General features: G+C 43.9%; 1 protein-coding gene across 1 annotated transcript in view; it reads right to left on the bottom strand.

The window, feature by feature from the left end:
• The window catches only part of cacnb2b (calcium channel, voltage-dependent, beta 2b), a gene marked incomplete at both ends in the record, with an annotated part of 28,378 nt that extends 6,219 nt beyond the window's left edge, over nt 1-22,159 (bottom strand). The window contains 9 exons of the mRNA XM_080858690.1: nt 673-782; nt 1,188-1,246; nt 1,358-1,438; nt 2,431-2,567; nt 2,808-2,872; nt 3,145-3,284; nt 3,944-4,066; nt 5,860-5,931; nt 22,112-22,159. Coding sequence (XP_080714816.1) covers nt 673-782; nt 1,188-1,246; nt 1,358-1,438; nt 2,431-2,567; nt 2,808-2,872; nt 3,145-3,284; nt 3,944-4,066; nt 5,860-5,931; nt 22,112-22,159 — 835 coding nt within the window. The remainder of the gene's footprint in view (nt 1-672; nt 783-1,187; nt 1,247-1,357; nt 1,439-2,430; nt 2,568-2,807; nt 2,873-3,144; nt 3,285-3,943; nt 4,067-5,859; nt 5,932-22,111) is intronic.
• Between the last annotated feature and the right edge of the window lie 1,217 nt (nt 22,160-23,376).

Raw genomic sequence — 23,376 nt, 5'->3', positions numbered from 1 at the left:
ACTGGAGGTGGGCAAGGGGGGACTGAGGTGGGGTACCTGTTTGAACTAAATTACACACTGTAGAATGCCACATATTGATGGTGCCAATAGTCATTTTGCCATTTTGCCATTTCTACCAGACCCTTTTCCTCTGCTAGAGGTTGTATGGACATCATTGGTCTCTTCTAAAAAGCAGACCAAACAGTCTTGTACAAAGAGATCACAGCAATGGGAGCTGAAGCTGAAGTTACGCTTCTTTCTGCGACTACACTTATGTGAAATAAATGTATTTCATGTAAAACAGCATTTCATCAGCCTCTATCACTACTTATAAGGAGACAGAGGAATTCAGCCACAACAACCCCTGGTATTAGCACATCTCGTCCTTAGTAGCTTTGCTGAATAAGGCGTATACAGAGAGCTCAGAAACAAGCTTTATCTTTAGACTCGTTTTTTTCAGGTCCAAAGATGGACTTTCCTTCGAATGCAGACAGTAGTTCAATTCTTTCACATTTCCTCACAATGCAGTGGTGTGTGTGTGTGTGTGTTGTATGAGCGTGTGTGCATGCGTGCGTGCGTGCGTTCGTGCGTTCGTGCGTGCGTGCGTGCTTGGTGAATGTGCTTCTCAGATGAGCAGAGGCAAAGACTGACTGCCAGGCAGGTAGTGAAAGGCCATTTAGACCCAGCCCTTACCTAGACTTGAGCGTGTGTTGGAGCGGTCTATTAGGCCATGCTTGCCCGGGTTGTTGAGTATTGAACGTTTAGCAAGGGCGATGTCAGCAGTCACCCGAGTAATGGATATCCTGAGAGCACAGAGGTGCAAATGTTTAGTGACAAAAAGAGTGAAAAGATTTAACCAACATACGGCACAATACAATTCCTGTAATTAAAGCATTACATCTCACCAACCCTTCAATACTTACTACATTTCATCTTATCCTAGCACTAATGTTCACCTGAAGTAGACCATCATATTGTGAAAATATGTACTTACATGTGTACTTATAGGTCCCATACCAAGGACCATTATATCTATTAGTTATTTATGATATATTAGGCGGGTTATAGAATACCAAAGATCCAGGACACTTCATATGAAGTGGTCATGTTTTCATTTACAGTAAAGGTCAAGGATAAATGTAAAGAATGGCATAAAACAGCGATTCCCATGACGTGTGAGTAAATAAATACTAAAACCATCTTCTCACCTCCCTTCAAAACGGTGTTTCAGGAAGTCAAATAGAGCTTTTTGCATCATGTCTGTCACCTGCAAAAAACAATCACACACAATGATCATTTTAATATATGACTGTCTACAACATACACAGCTGCATATGGAAGGAAAAAGTTGTGTAATGGCAGTTCATGGAAACCTCACCTCATAACCCTTAAGTGATGGGCCCATGAGTACTACAGGGCGCATGGAAGGCACAACATCATATGCAGCCAGTTGCTCCCCCTATAGAGAGGAAATGAATGATCACGTAGTACTCAAAGCACGGTAAACGGAGCTTCAGAAACATGAGGATATATATCAGAGCCACAAGAGTAGGGAATTCAATGGAAATGTGTGTGGTCATTACATAACAAATCACATCACACGACGATTGAGCTGGTTAGAGAAAATGAAAATGAAGCGAACACAATAGCATGCCTAAAATTAATAGTTACAACATGCAATGTGAATTATTGTGTCTCATTATTCTGTAATTGCTTATAGGATTTTATAGCAAGTTATACAGCATTGCTATCTTGGCGTTGCCAGACTGTTACTTAGCTCAGTTCAGCTTTAAAATCTGATATTAGAATACAAAATGGATGTGTCCATTAAGCGTCAGCCTGAGGTATCTTTACATTTCAGTCTTGTTAAGTGTTACCATTAGCAATGTTGGTGGAAATGCTATGCTACGTACGGCATGTTAGGTATACAAAAGTGCTGCTTCCCTGTTTTCCAGCTATTCCTGATGCATGATATGAAAACTGGAAGTGCTAATAGAAATTATTTCAAGGTGGTACTGTGTGAAACAGCACAGATGTACACACAAACACAAACTTACCGACTTCTTCTTCACCTGCTGGACTGTTTGTGGTGGAGAGGTGAAAAAGATAGATTCAGTGATGGCATGCAGGCTAGTGAAATGATTGTGTGGTGCCACATTTCTCTTTCATGCACAGTGTGCAAAACAATAGATACAGTAGATGGAGAGAGAGAGAGAGAGAGAGAGCAAAAGAGAGAGAGAGAGGACATAGACATAAAAAGAAGGAGGAGAGAAAACAGTAGATACAGATAGGTACAGATAGACAGACAGACAAACAGACAGACAGGCATCTGAATGAGAGAGAAACAGAGAAGGGAAGCCCCAGAGAACGGTGCAAAACCAGCCGCAGGCATGGAGGCAGTACAGGCCGAAGATAGAGGCTGAGAGGAGCATGCTTGGTCGTCACCGTTACCTTCTTAAGGAAGGCCACTCGTTTCTCCCTGCCTAAGGGGGACGACGGGACTGAGGAGGGATTGGCCCTAGTGGTGTGGGGCAGGGCAGGAGGCTCGCAGTCTCCTGGCTCGAGCTCAAAGCCCTCTAAACCAACTGCTATACAAACACACACACAAACTCAAGGACTGTTGGTTTGTCATTACGTTTTAAAAAAAAAAAAAATTTTTAAAGGTAGCAACACATTGGTGAGGCTGTAGACGGGGTTGAAGAAGCCTCGACTGGGAAGTTATGCCACAGATCCGTAAGGTCTTTGAGACATTACCTCTAAATTGCTGCTCAGAGTATTGGAGGATTTCTGAACCTGCGGAAACAGAGACTGAGGACGAGGCAGCTTACCTGCAGGCGGAGGGGGTGGTTTCTTGGCAGACGAATCACCCGTGGCGGCAGCAGCAGCTAATTTACTGCAGGCACACAATAGTTACATATTAGCTCTGTCATGCTAGCCATCACCTTCTGAAGATCTCTAAAGAACACTGCCAGAAATTGTTTTCATTGAGATGAACAGTGAGCCTATTTACAATATAATTCAACAGTAGATACATTTGAGGAAATAGTTGAGGAGTCAGTACGGAATCCGAAGTGATTCATATAAAAACAACATGAAAAGAGGAATAAATTGGTGTTAGTGATTGGTGTAAGTGAACGTTAGTGATTGCTGGAGGTGGCTTTGTACTTGGCTAGAGCCTTGGCGGCCTTTCGGGCTTGCACTTCTCGCCGGATCAGAATAGTTTCCAGGTTAACAGGGCTGGGGATGAAGCCAACTTCACCACCCTCCTTCACCGGTCGGCCGATCCACCAGTCATTGTTAAACTTCTGTGATGTTACAGAAAGAAGAAAAGCCATCCACTCAGACTTGTTTGTAGACAGATGTAAATATTCAGGATCAGGAAATCAGAAAAAGACATAACTCACTAGTAATGCAACAATATCAACATTTTGACACCATTCAATTTAACTCTTTCCAATCATCTGTTTTCAGAAAGTCTATAAGAAACAACCATGAATTCACCATCAACAAATGTTATTTTATCACCAGTTGCTAGCCAATAATTTGTAACCTATTAACTTATGAAAATCTTATTCCAGCATGACTAATATGAGTTTCACTCTAAGCGTAATTGAAAATAAACACTTTATTGGCCTATTTCTGTAATTGAAGCATCATCCTTTTTGTGTATGATATAAATTATGTTGGCTGATCATCCTTATTGAGTATGATATATGTTGGCTGATCATCCTTATTGCGTATGATATATGTTGGCTGTATTTGACCCCTGTGGTTTGAGATACCACTTTGAACCCGTGCACTGATTCACAAGCACACAGAGGAAACTCATTGCCCTAATTCATACGATTCTACACCTGCAATGAATATCTACATGAAGTGAGATGGTCCTACAGCTCCAAACATTTGTATGTGAAAGTAACAAAGTAATTCCCTGTGCAAGAAGCACTGTCTACGTCGTCCTCACCTCTTTAACGTGCAGGAAGTCTTTGGCCTCAAAGGTCACACCATGTCCAGGCATGGGCACATTGTCGTCGTCTGCAGGAGTGTAGGTGTAATTTGCACGCACAGCAAACGCAACTGGTTTGTACTGCAAAGGCAACGAAAGACAAGAAACGCCACTTTAAAGGCCTCAAAATTTCTATTGTTGTTCTTCTGATGTTTGTGTAAAATGTAACTGTAGGTTTCTCAACTGTCACACTGTGATGTTTATGTAATGTGTAAAGTGCTTTTAGGAAGTTGATGAATGTATGTTGTAAGCTACAAATTGATGAATGTGTCTGTGTCAATGCTTTAATCTGTATGTGTGTGTGAGTGTGTGTCTGTGTGTATGTGTGTTAATGTGTGTTTGTGTGTATAAGTGTGTGTGTGTGTGTGTGTGTGTGTGTGTGTGTGTGTGTGTGTGTGTGTGTGTATGTGTGTTTATGTGTGTTTGTGTGTATTAGTGTGTATGTGTTTATGTGTGTGCGTGTGTGTGTGTGTGTGTGTGTGTGTGTGTGTGTGTGTGTGTGTGTGTGTGTGTTTTACACTATGACAGACTGCCGTGTGACTTTGCCCTGGAAGCAGTGAGACAGAAACGCTGCTGCGGTCAGCATTGTGTGTGTGTGTGTGTGTGTGTGTGTGTGTGTGGGTGTGTGTGTGTGTGCGGTCAGCACTTGACTCCAACAGCTGCTAATAATAATGTTTCATTCATTGCTTTCATAATGCATTTCACATGCTTGCCTAACAGTTCCCAATGCATAGTACTGAGGACAGAATGCTAGGAAAGCTAGGAAAGAATCCTTGAAATGTGAATGTGTGTGTGTTTGCGTGTGTGTGTGTGTGTGTGTGTGTGTGTGTGTGTGTGTGTGTGTGTGTGTGTGTGTGTGTGTGTGTGTGTGTGTGTGTGTGTGTGTGCATGCATGCTTTTGTACTTCGAGGCATATACCAGATACACTACTCTACAAATGTGTGTGGCTTTAAATAGAGCAAATAGACAGAATGATGAGCTTTAATCACTGAGACACCAGAAGTCAGACTAAAGGGTGAAACTGCTGAAATGCAAGAGGGATTAGCAAAAGCAACAGCCTACATTTTGGGGGGAAAAAATCTTCAAAGAGAGGAGGCATTAGCGTGGCTCAGACATTAACGGGGCAATTTTTCGGAGTTTGCCTGTTTTTCAAGTTTCCTGACAAGTCTCTTGAACACGTCTGCATTTTTTGGGCAGTTAACTCAACCCTCACTTGAACACAGACCGACGATCTTGTGATTCCTGGCTCCAAATTAGCATCTCTCAACAGACGCCCTGGCGCGATAAGGCCCAAGAGCTTCAAAGGATTTTACGAAGTTACAAAGTCAAACGTCAGCACCATGCCAATCAGGCAGCTAATTGCTCCGCTTTTGTGTCTGAGGATCAGATGGCAGGAGAACAGGCCAGGCCAGTACAAAACGGGTTGTCTGTTTAGAATTCAATTAGATAGCACCCGAGGGATCATGTTAACCAGGGCTAGGGGATTTCGTTTCATTTTCAGAGGGAACTGGACCCTGACTGAAGCAGGGCCGCTCATAGGGATGCAGACAATATTTTCCATAGCAACCATTCCTCAATGAAAAGTAATGTAGCATGTTAGCATGTTAGCATGTTAGGCTAGCAGAACCTCTGGTTGAGAGATGGTTGCATAGCCTCCCAGCATGCACTGGGGCACTGGTTTGTGTGGTTGTTTAGCTGGTAGCAGTCAGGTTGTTCGCCCCTTTTGCGTCCAGCTAGGTGTTAGCATGTGTAACTGTTATCAATTCATCTGTGACAACAATCAACAACAGTTCCAACAATCATTGGAATATGGATAAGAATATATATAATTTGGACCAAACATGTAAGAAAACAGCAAATCAATGGAGGGGTACCTTTGCCTTTTCCAATTGCACCGTTGCATTTTTTTCCACCTCAGTGTGATTTTCCTGAAGGCCCGCCGAACCCTGGCAGAGAGAAAGATAGAGAGCGTCAGTATGGGGCCTGAATGAGCACTGAAGAAAATCACACATGTAGGGAAGAAGAAAATTGCAAATAAAGAGCAGAAACACTTACACACTTGTACACTTACACACCCCTCATCTCAATCATCTCTCCCAGAGGACGACCAGGATGATCTAGTTCATCACACATGCACACACACACACACCCATTTCAAAGGAACCAAACCTATATAGATATTTTGAGTGAATATAAAATCTAATTTTTAAATAGAACCTACAGAGAACTTTCAGTCACATTCAAATTCATCACTAGGTTGAGCTGTCAGACCCTTCCTTGACACAAGATAGTCATCATGTCTTGCCTTACCAAGAGGTGAGTGTGTCTCCATGACAGCGGCAGATGACAGACATATCACATCAAAGATCACCAAAGACCACTCTCATTCCTCAGAACAAATATTATCACTCAGCAATGTGACAGATGTTACTGTGATGAAAGTAAATTCTCAAAACTTGACGCAATAAGCACACAGCACATTATTGAAACTGAAATACCTGCAACTTCAAGGTCAATTGCCTGAAAATGGCCCGCAGGTAATTCATTTGGAATGGCTGCGGCTAACATTGATATTAAGGCATGAAAATGCATTCTGAATTCATAACAGTTTCAAAGCCTGTCTATTTCCCTTTTAAATGGTTTGTAAGGAACATGCATGTGTAAGGAACATGCATTTGGGGGATGAGCAGCAAAGCTGAGTATGTGGGTTGCGACCATGAAAAATTTGCCAAAAGTGCTAAATGCTAAACAGTTTATTCTTATGTTGGTATTCACTCTTGATTTGAGATGTTTGGTGGATTGGATGATTGAACTCACGATCAGTGACAAGGAACAAACAAGACATGTTGGCAATTTTACACTTTATTCATTAAATACACTCTCAGGAACCTCAGGAGCGGGTGGAAGATCCATACGCAGCCACAACAGCCTGGCACCACCTCCTCATGCTGGTCACCAACCTCGTCACACATTGCTGTGGGATGGCATTCCATTCCTCAACCAAGAGATGTTGCAGATCAGCCATCGTGGTTGTGTTGGTCACTAACACGTACAGCACGCCCAAGCTGATACCAAAAGTGTTCAATTGGGTTGAGGTCTGGACTCATGGCAGGCCTTTCCATTCTCTCCCTGATGGTGTATTAAATTAATAAAGTGTAAAATTGCCAATATTTCTTGTTTGTTCCCTGTTACTGATCGAGTGTTCAATCATCCAATCCAACAAACACCTCAAAACAATAGTGAAAACCAACAGGAGAATAGGCGAATTTTGGCACATTTTTCATGGACACAACCCATGAATTCTCAGCTGTGCTGCTCATCCCACAAATGCATGTTCCTTACAAATGTGGTACCATTTAAAAGGGAACTAAACAGGCGTTCCAACGGTAAGAGATGTATTGCCAAGAAGCATTGTTACAACAAAGAAATAATCTACCAAACACAAGTTTCCTTAGTTTTTGTGCTATGTTTATGTTATTTAGATAGATAGATCAAGTGAAATAATACAAATAATTTTTTTGAAATGAAGAGATGCTGTGATCTGATCCTGAACAAAAGAAGGCGAGGACGATTGGGATGAAGAGAAATGTATAAATGAAAGTTTTGATTGTTATACGCAATCACATCCAATCAAATGGGTCCTTCCTTATGAGCTTGGTCCTGCTCTTCCTGTTACAAGGGAGTTTTTCTTGCTACCATCACCTTATCGCTTGCTCTAGTGGGCTAAGGCTCTGGACTCTGTAAAGCACCTTGAGAAAATGTATTTGTTGTATTGTAATTGTTATTGTTTGCTGTTATTGTATTGTTATTTGTATTGTGTTGTTATTGTTATTGGTGCTACATAACTCAATTAAATCAAATTGAGTTGAATTGTACATACAGTATATAACATCACACACTTTCTTTTAAGCTACAATCTTCCCTTTAAAGCATGACGCGTACACCATACATAACAAATTCTTAACACACTGACCGCAAGTGTTGCCCATCAAAAATGTGTGTGGGCCGTGTGTTTTGTGCGGTGAGTAACACGTAGGCACTTGATTTAGTTTCCTCGCGTGTCCTCAACAGACATCTGCTCCCCCAGCACCCTGCCCAGCGCCTGCAACTCAGCACCACACTGAGAGAGCTACAAAACGCAGATGAATTCATACACAATGAACTAGCCAACAGCCCTCTGTGGTAATGCAGCCATTGTCAACACTGAGAGCTGCATTGAGATTTCACCTGAGCATGTCCATGGATTAAACATTTACTTGTTAAAATGTCCATATAGATGGAAAAGTATTTACCTGTTAAATGCAAATTTAAATGTTTGTATTCAAAGTGACATGATGTGCTGTTAAGCGTTGTTTTGATACGTACTGAATATTTTTTTCATTCCACATCCATAACCCTATCCATAAACCCCAAGAACGGCAGACATATAGTTAACCTTAGACATCAAGACATGATGACCAGCCAGGTCAGGAACAAACACATATCACTGCACTGATGAGGTCAAGCATCGATACTTGCTTTGCCAACAAAGCATTTTCTCCACAGGTTAGGTTTGAGCAGTATATCGAAAATATCTACTAGCAGATGCTATTTTGTACAAGATATAAAAAATTACCATATTTTTCATATCGAGTATGCGTACTATAGGCAATGCAGGTTACAATCTGCATGTGTTTAAAACTGACTGCATTTTAACAGAGAAGAACAGTACAGCGCTCTCTCTTTCTCTCTCTCTGTCACACACACACACACACACACACACACACACACACACACACACACACACACACACACACACACACATCTGTAACCACCAGGGTCATAGGCAATAGGGGAATGTGGAGATATTCTTTATCCAATCACGTACCGTTCTCTGTAAAGCTTCTGTCTGAACTCTGCCCTATAAAGCCTTCACCACATCTTAAGTAGTGTTCCAAAGCCTTCAGCACATCTTCAGTAGTGTTGGTGAATAGAAAATGTCATTTTGATTGTCAGAAACAACATGGTGACCAGCAAATGAAACGTAATATTTCGGAAACAACCACGGTCAAAGCCCTCTCTGGGTTTGCTTGATGTGAGTAAACGTTAGCAACCTGTAAATGGATAGGAAATTCACTATCGCAGATAACAAGATAGTTTTAAGTAACATGATCATATAAGGTAACACCAGTGGTGGACATTCAGGGCTTCATTTTGAAAATGAAGAAAAAAATAATTTCAGTCTTATTCACTCCGTCCCCCCACAGTATACACACAGTGCTGAATATGACCTTTCCACGCCACTGAAGGGACACTGTTGTATTCATTTGATGATGTCATGACGTGCACGGCAGTAAGTCCCATCCCCACCCCGCTGTGAGGCCTGTTCCAGGCAGCAGCAGCAGCAGCCCCTCCTGAAGGAGACAGAGTCCTCCAAAGCGCTGGCACACACACCGGCATTTTCATCTCCTGCCAGTAGCCTCACTTTAACGTCCGCCCACAAAGTGCTGCTGATCGGGGAGATGGACTCCCATAACAGAAATCCAACCATGTCAGTGACTCATGTCTAAGATAGCCAACTGGCAAGCACAGTAGCCAGCGTTAGGTCTGGCCACCAGGTCACGGAGTTCGACTGCATTTTGTAAATTGCAGTACCTGTGAACTGCTTTATATATCATATCCTCTCATTTTATATTGCTGTCGGATAACTATTTGTGTTAGCTAATACATTAACTGATAGTCATTGGTTAATAAATTAACTGAGAGTCATTGGCTGATTTTAAGTCCTGCCCTTCTCTCAGTCGTGGAGCTTCTTAGTACATTCATCTTGACTATTTCTGACATTCACAGTTAAGCAAAAGAAAAAGCCCTGCGGGACAGTTGTTAAATTCCTTTCATGTGGGATTTATTCTCATATCAACTCTGCCACTGGTTCAGGCAAGAAGGGCAATGTAGAATAGGGAAAGTGGAGAATGAAGGTCCTCTACCAAGTACCGGATTTACTTTTGCCTGGTCTGTACACACAGCAAATTCAGATGAACTCAGGACAGAAGTGAAAACCCTGTTATCTTCTTAAGTGGCATACAATATAATAATACCAATATAATTTAGCCTGTTTGACAAAAATCAAAGCAAAATAGGATAGGAGTGTGACTTGTTCCATCAATAATAATCATAATGTGTCCTAGTAATGAACCTAATAATAATAGTAATCATTAATTTTTTTTTTAACGCACTTTTCATTTAAAATAATCTCAGAGTGCCTTTGTTCATTAAAACTTCAAAGAGTATAACAAATGAGGACATGAAAGAGTTTTAATCTGAAAGAGAATATGAAATGTGTTCTTCTCCCCACACAGACACTTCTGTTTGACTGAACAGAGAATATTCCTGGCAACCAGGGAAATAAGAGAATGTGTATGAGATTATGAGAGAGCAGAGATTAAGATTTACTGAGGACTAAAAGACTAGGTAAAGAGACTAAGAAGACCCAGTGAGCTGGATTACTTTAGACAAGGGGTGAATTTAGCTTTGCCCACTAAAGAGGGGTGAATTTAGCATTGCCATCTGAAGTTGAATGGATTGTATAAATAAGGTAAGAGATAGTGTCAAAGTTGTATAAGACAACCATGAGCTGACAAACTGTTGTGTTTAAAGACTCAAACACATTAAATGAATTATCTTTGGGCAAAACAGTAATATATATGGTATTTCGGATGAAATACTACACATACTAATGGTACTACTCTTTATGGTTTTTACCAGTATTTATGGTTTGAAAGAATCAAATGGGAAATGAACTGTATCACTAACATAGCACTAAAGTGAACTTGCAACTCTATTAATCACTTTAATCCTGGTTGTACTATATAACAGCTCGAGATCAATGTAAGAAGGCCAGACATGGGATTACTGCGCCAGAGAGCATGTCACAATAATGGGGTCACGGCAGTCTTCTTCTCCAGCACCTTTCCCTACCCCAGCAGGCAGCACTTTAACTGGGAGAGCCTGTGACTCGGAGATACTGTGTGCAGTGAGTATCTGTGCAGCCAGGCTGACCTCGAGCTGCTGTGTCTCCCTGCGACTCGGAGATACTGTGTGCAGTGAGTATCTGTGCAGCCAGGCTGACCTCGAGCTGCTGTGTCTCCCTGCGACTCGGAGATACTGTGTGCAGTGAGTATCTGTGCAGCCAGACTGACCCCGAGCTGCTCATATGATGATAACAGGCAGGCAGCAGACAATCCCACCTCTGGCAAACAGGCAGACACAGGGGACCTCAACCATGCAGGTGAATGCTTGTACTTACATGACTAAAACATATATATATATTATTATTTTTTTTTATTATTTTTTTTCCTACCCCCTTCTCTCCCCTCCTTACTGGCCTGAGCTACCTCTGACAAAAGAATACCACCAACATTGTTGTGTGGCAATAAAGTTGTATCTATCTATCTATATTATGGAGTACGTATTAATAGCGGTTTTCTGTGCTAAAAGATTGTTGGAGGCACAGTCTGGGTATGATCAGTCAAGAAACAGGTTTAATCTTGTACAGTGATGCACATCTTATAGCACAAAAAAATGTATTCGTAAACATACATAAATAGTGTTGCAAGTTACTAAGCCTAACCCTAAACTTAAGAACACATCTGTCACATCTTGTAAAAGCATGTCCTAATATACAAATTGCAATTCATAATAAAGTATTAAGAATATAGTGAAATAAAGTCTACAATAAAGTCAATATCTGAACTGAAGGTGTCTGTTTGAGTGTAGAGTGAAAACGTTGAAAGGTTGTAGAAATGTATTTGTCCCATGCGACATTTGTGTAGTTAACCTGTACATCTTTTTAAATGGAAGGTCTTTCATTATTAATTCTGTGCTCTTACAAGCATATACCCATTATCACATTTCTGTAGTTGGCCAGACTTTAAATACACACTAACCTCTACAGCACTCAAGAGTCAGCACTGCGGTATGTGGAGCAGGTCAACGATCTAATTAAGACTAATTCACTGTATGTAGTTAAGTGTGCTAAGGCCCTTAGCCCTAGGTCCACTTCTCCATGTCAGTGACTCATGTAAACGTCCTCATATGTCTGAGTGTTACCTGTATTCGTCACCAAGTCTGTTTAAACAGCAGTAAGGAGCTCTGGTTGAAAAGTAGCTAGATAACTACTGAAAGGTATGCAGAAACCTGGACATATAGTTGGCGATGTCATGCTGTGAAAGCTTTTTTTTTACCGGACCACAGATCTTGATACTAGGCGGCTACTTGGAAAGACAGAATGTCCTTCGCATGACCATATGCCATGACTTGTCCTATACTGTCTCTTAAAGAGATTATACTCCATTTCAGGTCCGGGTCATCATTCCCCTGCCTTCTCTAGTCATCCTTGGGTTATTTGTGGTGATGGATATCCCTTGACATTTGAGGCAGTCAATAAAGTATCCTTACCAAAAGACTGCCAATGCAAAGTAGTGTAGTTGATGGCTGGGGTGAGTGTCAGCCGTCCTGTACTGACAGTCCATTGACTCATGACAGGAGCCCTTAGAGCAGCCATGTCTGCGGTCATTAGACCTGCGCTGGGTTGGTATAGCTTTCCATCAGCCTGTGTCTACAGCTCTGCTTAACACTGACTGCTTTTGAAGGTTCAAATCAATAAATCATTCAAGCAGCCATGACCTGCCGCCACAACAACAACAACAACAACCCTGAGGTAAACAGAGAAAATGAAGTACAGTGTGTGGGTCACGCAGTCTAATGAAAAATGGCGATGTTACGAAAGTCTGCAAAATGTGCATGAAATGCATGGTAGAAAGCAAACAACAAAAGTATACTCTCTCTCCATCTCTCCTTCTCTTCCCCTCTTTCTTTATCTCTCTCTCTCTCTCACTCACTCTATGTCCTATTGCTCTTGGTCATGATTGCTTCTCTGTAAGGAGATTAGAAGAGCATGCGTCAATCCAGGATTTGGAGAAAAAGAGAGAAATGCAAACTCCTCTTAGGCAGTCAGCAATGGTGGGACAAACGCCACATGCTGTGTCTTCTGTGCTACCACACCTTGCAACATGAACCTCTACTGATGATTTAGCTTGGCTCTTTCCACATCCTGTGATGGCTCTCTACAAACAGATCATGCCCAGTAAGTACTGACAAGACTGGTGATTTATTTTGATTGCAGGCCTAGAGTGTCTACAGCGTGGATGGAAGAATCATGACAAATAATCCACTTAAGATATTTTCCCATGCTAGTACTTTCCCCCTTTGACTAGCACAGGAAGCTACATCCTAGGGACAACTAAGAGGCTTTCCCTGTTTAGAGCAAGGTAACCTGTCTGACTGTCCCACACAGGATGGGGAGCATGACTGCATTCCAACAGTACCATGTGCCAGAAAAACTTTCCTTAATATGTCACTCAACGTTCTGGTATGGAGAGCACGAAGTTCCAAGCATCTAAGCACGCCTGTTAAGAGAAATGCAGTCCTTGGTCATTTGCTGCAAAGCAATTATTTGTGCAAAATGTAACAGGTGGAATAGGTTGTATAGCCTACTGTAAGGCTGAACTGTAGTTTTTTAATCAAGGACATTTTGTGATTTCACATACAAGGATTACATTTTAAAACAAGACCAGAAAAAAAAAAGTAACAATAATTTTGTCTCTTTCGACGGGCTAAAAATACTACCCATCTAGCGAACTCTATCATTGTCCGCCGCTGTGTGTAGTGTCCGATGAACCAATGCAGTGATGCAGAGAGGCTCAACCTCATGGATTACTGCTGAACGCAACAGATGGCACTCTCTTCCAATGGCACTATTCTATCCACACACACACGCACACACACACACACACACACACACACACACACACACGCACACACACAACGTAGTTACAAACACAAAACATACACACAATGAAGATTCATGACAGTATTTTACCTTTTTCTTGGGCGGCATGCCGGCAAAGTCGGATTGCCTTCCGTCCCTCCACGACTGTAATTACTTAAGTAAATTATTGAGGTTTATTTTTTGACCAGTGTAAATAGAGTGAGAGTCGAGGTGATTCTTAGATCCGTTAAAAATCCCTTTGTGATTGTCACAAGCCTGGTCGTCGATTTCTAAAACATCCAAAAGAAATTACGAGAGAATTATGTTGGCTGTTTGTCCCAACTCCCAGACAGGACTATCAACGACCGTGCACGGTTAGCTTCGAAGGCAAAGTAGTGACAGCATCAGCAACGGAACGCTCATACGACTGGTCATCACACACAGTCAGTATTATGTGTCGTTACCCCTCCTGAGACTTAGCGGAATTAAGGGCTTATTTCACTGTGCGGCATCTGTTGCTCGACTCAGTCTCCTCTAACATGCAGTTAGTTCACCGAAACTGTCTAATGGCAAAACTTTTTCAAAATAATTTCGCGACATAATGCTAAAACGAAACCTATGGGAGAATTGCAGAGCGAAACTGCCCACGTTGCCATGTTTCGACCGATATGTTCGATTCGCTGTGGGGCAGCGGGCAATCACGCTGTAACTTGCTGAAGGCTGGGATGATTATTGATTTGTAAGTGGTATGTTATGTCAGATTGCTTTTTGAACAGTTTTCTTTTCATGACATTGTAACATGCATTTCAAAGCACGGAAGGGAAACGAGGAGAAAAATACAATAATACACCAACAAAGTGTTTACTACATACTCAGTGCTGAGTGCAATATTAATGTAACCACTGTGGCTAAATATAAAGGATTTCCCCTCATGCAACTGTCACGCAGTTCTTCAGGGACCTGACAACGCTGAGGTTATGGGACATACCCTGAGGTCCCTTGAGGCTACAGGCTGTACCAAACCAATCAGCTAATATGTCATTGAAAGTACATGTTTGTTTTTGTGCGTATGTGTCTGTGTGTGTCTATGAATGAGAGTGCGCAACAATCTGGTAGAGGTTGGCTTGATAGTTTACAGTGATACATTCATACAAGTGTGACTGATTTGGACCCTCCATTCACATGCATTAGAACATGCTTGAAGAGCTTTCGCCTTCACTGTTCAGTGTGTCTACTCAGACGCTCAGGGGACAGCAGATGCACGGAGGGGGGAAAAGAGTGTATTTCTGTCAGTGCTGAAAAGTTTCACAAGCCCCTCTGTTGTTGCTGCAGAGGGACACTGATAGGGCTTCGTGTAGCTTACATAAGAGAGGGGGAGGGGTGGGTTGCAGCCATGGCTGGAGAGCATGGCGTCTGAACTCAGGCCAGACTGAAACATCTGGAGCACAAACCTTTACTCATCACTATTAATATCCTATTTGGACCAGACCACCACCACACTGGTGGACATCATCCCGCTATAAATGTCCCCACCACCATAATGAAAGAAGTATTTTCTAAAAACCAATTCAAGCAGGAAAGCTTTCCCAGCAAGATTTACATAACTTCTACATTCTACATTTTAGCTGTAGATAGAATAACACAAATAGACTAGTCATACATTAGAGATGATGGCTGATAAAGAAATATAGGTTTGTCTAGTAGTAGTTATATTGACGGTACTTTTCCAAAATTTACACCACACACAAACCCAAATCATAAGTGAACCGGCAAAGCAACCATAGCATATACACAAACAGCATCAACACTCCTCAAGATGCTGTTGTTTTATGGAGGAGGACACTTTTTGACACAATTTATGTTTTTCCCAAAACTCCATGTAGGTAGGTATGATTCTAAGATTATACAGGAAAAAATGGAATACTGCTATTAGTAACAGTGGAATGGAATAGTGCTGAATCTAGTAACAGTGGAATTGATTTAAGGACGTTAGGATGCTGTTAGCTGTCAGGCCAAACCCCCAGACGCCATTTTTACAATGAAGAAACGGCAAAAGACTGCTTCTGACTCCTCCTACTCTAATGAAGGTAAAGAATGCTCCAGTCAGCTGTAGGGCAAGCACAGATGGACTGACACGCAGCACACACACACACGCGCGCACACACACACACACGCACACACACACACACACACACACACACACACACACACACACACACACATACACACACAATGCACAATTGACTCGCACATGAACACAGCAGGTTAAAGGCAGTAAAACAAACATCGCAAACATGCGCATACCACAGTGTCCATACACCAAAACACTCACACAAGCCCCTCCCCCCAAACATTACACACACAAGCACGCACACACACACATAAACACACACACACACACACACACACACACATGAACACACACACAAGCACGCACACACACACATAAACACACATACACACACACACACACACACACACACACACACACACACACATCTGTTTTTAAGCCTCTTATGCAGAGGCATGCTCAAAGCCCTGCTCAGTGGCGATTGGTTGTGGGTGCAGGCAGGCAGGCAGGCAGGCAGGTAAGGCAGGCAAGCAAGCACGCAGGCTGCAGGCGGAGCTCCTCTCCCCTCCGCTCTCCTCCTACTGCTCTCTCTCCTCAACCCTTCCCTACATTACAGCCCTCTGCTCTACACACAGGCCAGCTGGAAAAGAAACATCTGTCTGACCTTAAAAAACAAAACAAACAACAACAAAAAAAAGGAAAAACGTTCCAGAAAATAATACCAGCCCTCGCAGAGAAAAGCAGGAAAATTCTAGCATGGCTTATCCCCCCTTGGGCCGGTTCTCTCTTTGAATCCTGTTCTCCTTTTATCCAACAGCATTTCATTCTCATTTTTGAAAGGTTGCACTAAGAAGGCGGTGGGGGACGGCCGGGCGGGTGACAAGGGCCTTAATTGAACAAAGTGTCAGGCTTTTATTTTATTTATTTTTTTCTGCAGTACCTTGCTCTTGTGTTTTACGAGACATGGCCATGACAGCCTGGAATCATCCAGGAAAGCTTAATTTTGCGGGTTTGGAGTAATCCGCACTCCCAGCGGTGTGTGTGGATCAGTTATCATGTGGCTGTGGCTGTGTGTGTACAGAAGTAGCACAGCAGGGTTTACAGCCTCTTGGGCCGCACATCTGTCGGAGCCCTCGAGGACAACAGGGGAGCGCCTTATCTGGAATTGGTTGCTTGTCTCCTGTCTGTGACATTTGTAAGACACTAGGAGAGTCAACACTTTATATGTGGTGTGGGTCACAATGGCTGTGGTGCCCCCGGACAACAAAGAGTTGCCACTTCAGAGGAAACTTCTGAAGCCACAAGGAGGGCACCGCATTCAGCGGGAGCGTTCTTATTTCACGGGGGTCTGAGCAACTTCCTGACAGGACACAGCGAACGAACACTGTGATGGGAGGGAGGGTGTAATCAACAGCAGGAAAGGCTGCTGAAAGAGACGGAAGTAACTCTCCCCAAAGCTCATTACTCTAGATGGTTTACATTAGGTTTTCAAAAAGACCTAAGGAGGTCAAAAAGGTCTCGAAACCCCCAAAGCAAATAAAAAACAATACCAAAAAAAAAACACCCTTGTCAGACTGCTAAGCAACTCTCCCTTGTCAAATGATCGGCTCTGAGTTCCCTCCCAGCTAGTGCCGGTACTTACCCAGGAGACGTTTTTGATCTTGGGGATGGATTTGGGCATGGTTGTGTGGTAGGAGCGTGAGGCCCCCCTCTTCCGTCTCCCTTTGTCACCCGCTCCGCTCCGCTCTCGGCTCCTTCACCTTTTACTCGCCCCCCAGGGCCATGAGGTCGGCCGTCCCGGTGCGGTTCCTCTGGCGCTTCCAGCCTGGGTCAGCGGATCGACCCTTACATTCGCCTGCAGATCAGCAGCCCTGCATCCACTCACATCCGCTCAGCCCAGACGAGGGGCCCTAAGTGGCCGACCCCCGACGCGCGCAAAAAGCCAAACCGAGTTCAAACTCCTCGGCACAGGGGTCACCAGTTGGAAGTAAAGGAGCGGAAAGTTTCATTCTCCCCTCATTTTCACCCCACTTAGTCCCACACAGCTTCCCTCTTTCTCTCTGCGGACTGATAATGCACTCAAACCCTGCATGAGAACGCAACCCAACATCTGGCTTATGCCCCTCCCCCCACTCTGCTGGAGGCTGGCACCAAGGAATGGCCAATCCTGCCCCACTCAACAGCTGCAGGAAGAGCTTTAAATGAGAGAGAGCGTAAGAGAGAGAGAGAGGGAGGAGGGTATGATCCTGTATAGATTGGCAGACCAAGCCTCTTTTTTTACCGGATCGTGAGCATCCATCATACAGCTATGAAACATGGCATTTCTTTAAGCTAAGGAAGCACAATGAAATGTTACTGCTGAGAAGAGCACAACATGAAGGGAATTGATAATTATTTTTTAGATGGACAATTGATTACATACAGTATATGACTTTGAAAATGGTACCGAATGTTGAGATATAGATCCAGGCCTTATACCAGAACAATTTCATCAGATTCCTTGCAACATGACTTACAAAATGACTTGTCAAAACATCATCTGGAGATAATAAAACGTTGTTTTCCTGAGCTCATGAGATCATTAATTCAATATCTCGGGGAAATTATACATTGTTCAGTTTTTTGGAGTGATAATGAATGAATAGGCCAGTGTGTCCATCTAAGAAGACAGCTAGCAAAGTTTCAGCTCTATGGACGTGGCAGTCAGCATGAGCTTGAGGGTAGACTCCATTGCTGATCAGCGATACCAAGGCCCTGCACAGGAGACTTCTGATGAGCCTGTGATGAGCCTGTGTCAACATGAACTTAAAAGCATAGTTTTTTTTTTTTTAGATATTGAATTAATTATGTCGTTATCTCAAGACCATAACTTAAATAAGTTGAGATTTCGAGAAAATGGGCGTTTGCATTAAAATGTTAATGTATGGTATGTTAGGGCTTTTGTATTTTCACGTCACCACAAAATAATAACAAAGTGATCTGATGAAAAAGGTGGCAGAGTGAATGATGTCAGATGACCTCATGATTAGCCTGTGATATTGTAGCGTGTTGGGGGTGGGCTAATGGAACTTCCAGGCAGGAGACTGATGCGTTGTCTCCCAGCATGCATCGGGTCTGTAATGTGGTATTGTTAGTGCTGCAATGGTCAGGTGGTGCATTATGGGGGTATTATTGTCTCTACGTGCATTGCCAGATTTGCAAATGTGTGGGGTGAGTTGTGTAACTGATCTCTTTTTTGATACTGATACTTTTACAGAATCCAGATATATAAGAGCAAATCACGTGTAAACAGCAGCCAATTGTGTTGTGACTGATGACTTATCTGTATTACATCTCCTGGAGGAATATACTTTGACCATTCAGCCATTAGTATCTATGCATGCAAATCTCAATACTGCATATCTCATTACACATTGAGAGATCTGGTTACGCACACCCAGATTCTGAACACACATTTGCAGATACATCTAAACAATTCACAATCTCAATACACATTTAGAGATTATTTTACACATGTACACATCTGATTAAGCACACACATATTGAGAAACAGTTACACAACCCTCCACACACATTTGCAATAATCCTGCTACAATAATACCCCCACTGTATCCCTTGTGTATCCCTTTTGTGTCTAGTCGAAGTGTGTGTGTAATTCTTTATAATTTCGTCTGCATGTCACGCTGTTGAATGCCTAAGCTGGTCTCTCATGTTAGTTGTGTGTTATCTGTCCACTGTTTCTATGTCCATCAGTGTGAAAAGTGACCTTCCCTCCTGTTGGGCCATATAGCGTATTACCATATACAAGGCTTCCTGTCAAATCGAAAGTAATGCTGCCGACTCAAAAATACTACAATATAAACCTGAAATAAAACAATTCAAGCTCTATAAACCTGTGTGAATGTTTTATTGTTTTTTTCCGTAAAAAGTAAAAGCCTGGTCACCTGCACGGCTTGAGGTAATTGCCGGGGTCAACATGAACTTAAAAGCATAGTGTTTTTTTTTTAGATATTGAATTAATTATGTCGTTTTCTCAAGACCATAACTTAAAGTTAGTTGAGAGTTGAGATCTCGAGAAAATGGGCGTGCACATTAAAATGTTAATGTATGGTATGTTAGGGCTTTCGTATTTTCACGTCACCACAAAATAATAACAAAGTGATCTGATGAAAAAGGTGGCAGAGTGAATGATGTCAGATGACCTACTTGTAAAGTGTTATGGTCTTGTCACAAGACCTGATAACAACCTTAACTCTCTGTAACACCCACCGAGGCAAATGAGCTGAGGCAGCAAAACAGACAGGGTCATTATCCAACCAGAGCAATGGCCAAATGTCAGCTAGAACCAATGACTGAAGTCCAATGAGGAAGTCCAGTTCCAGTCAGTGAATAAGAGCGGGGAGAGGTCAAAGGACAACGGAACCCTGTCACACACACACCTGTGCAGAAAAACAGCAGGCTGGAGGTAACGAAGCAAACATACCTGTAGAGGCGCATTGCACACACACACACACACACACACACACACACAAACACACACACACACACACACACACACACACACACACAGCTACACACACACACACACACACACACACACACACACACACACTCACACACCTACACACACACACGCAAACCTACACGCACACACACACAGCTACACACACAGCTGCACACACACACACACACACACACACACACACACACACACACGCAAACCTACACGCACACCAACACAGCTACACACACACACACACACACAGTCTTATAGATTATTCTGGTGTATTCTTGAATGTCTTAACAGAGGGCATTTAGTGCAGTAGCTGGGGAGAGAAGGAAGGGTAGGGCGCGGGCGCTGTGGGTGAAGATGAATGCATTAGCCATGAGAGATGTGCAGAGCTCTGTGTCGCCGGCTCTCTAGTCATTTGCATGAGCTCTATTATGCTAATTGAACAGGACTGTATGTAAATGCATGCGCACACATACCCCAGGCACTCACTTACAGGTCGCCATCCGGAAACCTGTTGAACCCCTGGCATGTGTGGCCGGAGGCCGCTCAAGGACACGTCTACTTACAACTCACATCGGCACCCAGCGCTCTCCCGTGTTTGAATGTGTATCTGTCACTGCCTCAGCTGTGACATGCTCACCCGGTGAGCTAGATTCAGATCATTTTTTGGTTTGCCGAGAGACGGGCTGGATGCCTCACACCGTGACCCTGGTCTTGTGTTTACAGTGGCAGACTTCAGCGGGACGTCCGTGGCCGATGAGTCATGCCCTGTTCTGTTAGAATGCACCGGAAGCAGCAGGAAAACATAGCAGGGATATGATACAGTATGACTCCATCCACCTGCTACACCAGGGGACAAGGCTCAAGGGGGACCATTGGGAACATTATAAGGAGGTCCTACATACAGTATGTGACGCATAGATGCACACAGTAAAGTCAAAAGTGCCAAGTGGAATGTTTTTTAGTTGACATGGTAACACAGTAACCTTCCGTGAGGTGCAGACCCTCTGCTATTTTTGCACTGTACAGTGGAATTAGTCAGCAAGTGAGCTGTTGCCACTGCAGATAACCTGGTCGGGTGACATTCATTTCTGCTGATGAACAACATCTGGAGTCTGTCAGTTTCACTGCCACAACATGGCTTTTACAAAGCCGTCCAAAAAAAAACAAAAACACTGCCGATAATACAAACGGTTGTGTGAGAGGAAAAGCTATCTGTTTTAAGCAGAGGTAAAAACAGAGGGGTGGCAGAGGAGATAAAGATGGAGGAGTTGAAGAGCAGATCCATCATGACCCCACAAACAACTGTTACACCACTTAACAACTTAAGTCGATTCAAGAATAAAGATGGCTGCCCTGTCGGTGACTGTCCTATGCCAGAGGCCGCGCAAAAGATTTTACAACTGGAGTGCCAAGGTTACAGTGACCAAGTCGTCTTCTACACGTGCAAAACATTCAAATGCAAAACGCCATTAAAAACACCTCTCGACGCAAACATATGGCCACATCATTGCATCTGTTGCCTGGTGCATTGACAAAGTCACATAACATGTCTCTTGTCCCCTTTCATTCTTGGAACTGTTGCTTGGTCCGGTCCAACCACCACCAACACCACCCCATACACACACACACACACACACACACACACACACACACACACACACACACACACTTCCCCCCTCACCTGTGACATTTCCTCAACATTCTGCATTAAAAGCCTTCAGTGATACTCACATAGGTGGACTGTACTCTCCGCCAGTGACCCAGACCACAGCAATACATCAAGAGGACAACCAGGGGGGTCGAGTCCTAGTAGCACAGCCAAGGAGAGGCACTGAGGGGAGGGGCGGGGTGTCTTCAACCTGGCCGAGACATCCCCTCACCATCCCCTCACCACGGCCAGTCCAGCGCCCCACAGCTGCCGCGGCTGCAGCCTGTAGAATCACTCCGTGCAGACTGAGAGCCTCGCCACAGGTCTGGCGCTTGGACGAGTTTGCGGATGTTCCGAGCCCTCTAAGAACGCCATGGAGAGACGAAACAAAGCTTCTTTTTTTTTTGGCGTGTGGAGAGGGGCTTAAAAAATCATCAAAGATCAGCTGCTGTCGTTCCCCTCCAAAAAAAGAATGACACAGATCCAGAGGCTATGCTTCCAGCGCACTCACTACTGGTGCCTCCAGGTGTGCGATTGTTTCCCTCATCCTTGCAGGGGTGCACTTCACCTCCTCCTCCTCGCCTCCTCTCTCCTCTGCTTTTTATTTATTTACTGCTCCCCCCCCCCCCCAGCACCACCAGCGCCACCACTAGCACCCCCTACCACCGGCGGCCCCCACTCCCCCCCAAGCTCAGCAGCGAGCCCTGGGTGTGGGATTGATACACGGCGCAAATGTCATTTTCTTCCTTCTCCTATGCACTCCTTCCTGCGTCAGCGTTCTTTCTTTTTTTTTAACCCCCTCGTGCTGCGTCCAATCAGAGCGCGGCGTGCCAGCCACGTCTGTGTGTGCATTCCCTGTCTCCAGTGCACGCCGGGCAGAAGGCTGGCTCCAGCCTCACTGGCTCAGTCAGTCGCTCAGTCGCTCGCTCGCTCGCTGTGTGCGCCGCTTCTGTCTCGACTACCTCTCCCCCCCCGAGCTCCTCCCTGTCTGTTGATCCTCCTCCTCTCTCTCTCTCTCTCTCCCTCTCTCTCTCCCTCCTTCTTCCCCCCCTCTCTCACCACCACATCTTAAAGGGGTTTTGATCCATGGCTCCCCCCCCCCCCCCATCGCTCCTTGAGAGTGAGTGCTGCTCTGTCACAGGCACTCCTCATTACCTGAGTCACGGCTGTCTCTCCTGTGCTGGAGGAGTAGTGGGGAGGGGGAGGGGGAAGGGGGTGGTGATGGTGATGGTGGGGTAGCGGCTGCGCCTCCCTCCTGCCTGCCCCCTCTCTCTCTCTCTCTGTCTCTCTCTTTCTTTCTCTCTCTCTCCCTCCTGCCTGCCTGCCATCTCTCTCTCTCTCCCTCCCT

The sequence above is a fragment of the Sprattus sprattus genome (genome assembly GCF_963457725.1).
Source record: "Sprattus sprattus genome assembly, chromosome: 20".
NCBI lineage: Eukaryota > Metazoa > Chordata > Actinopteri > Clupeiformes > Clupeidae > Sprattus > Sprattus sprattus.
This window is presented reverse-complemented; position numbering and strand designations above follow the sequence as displayed.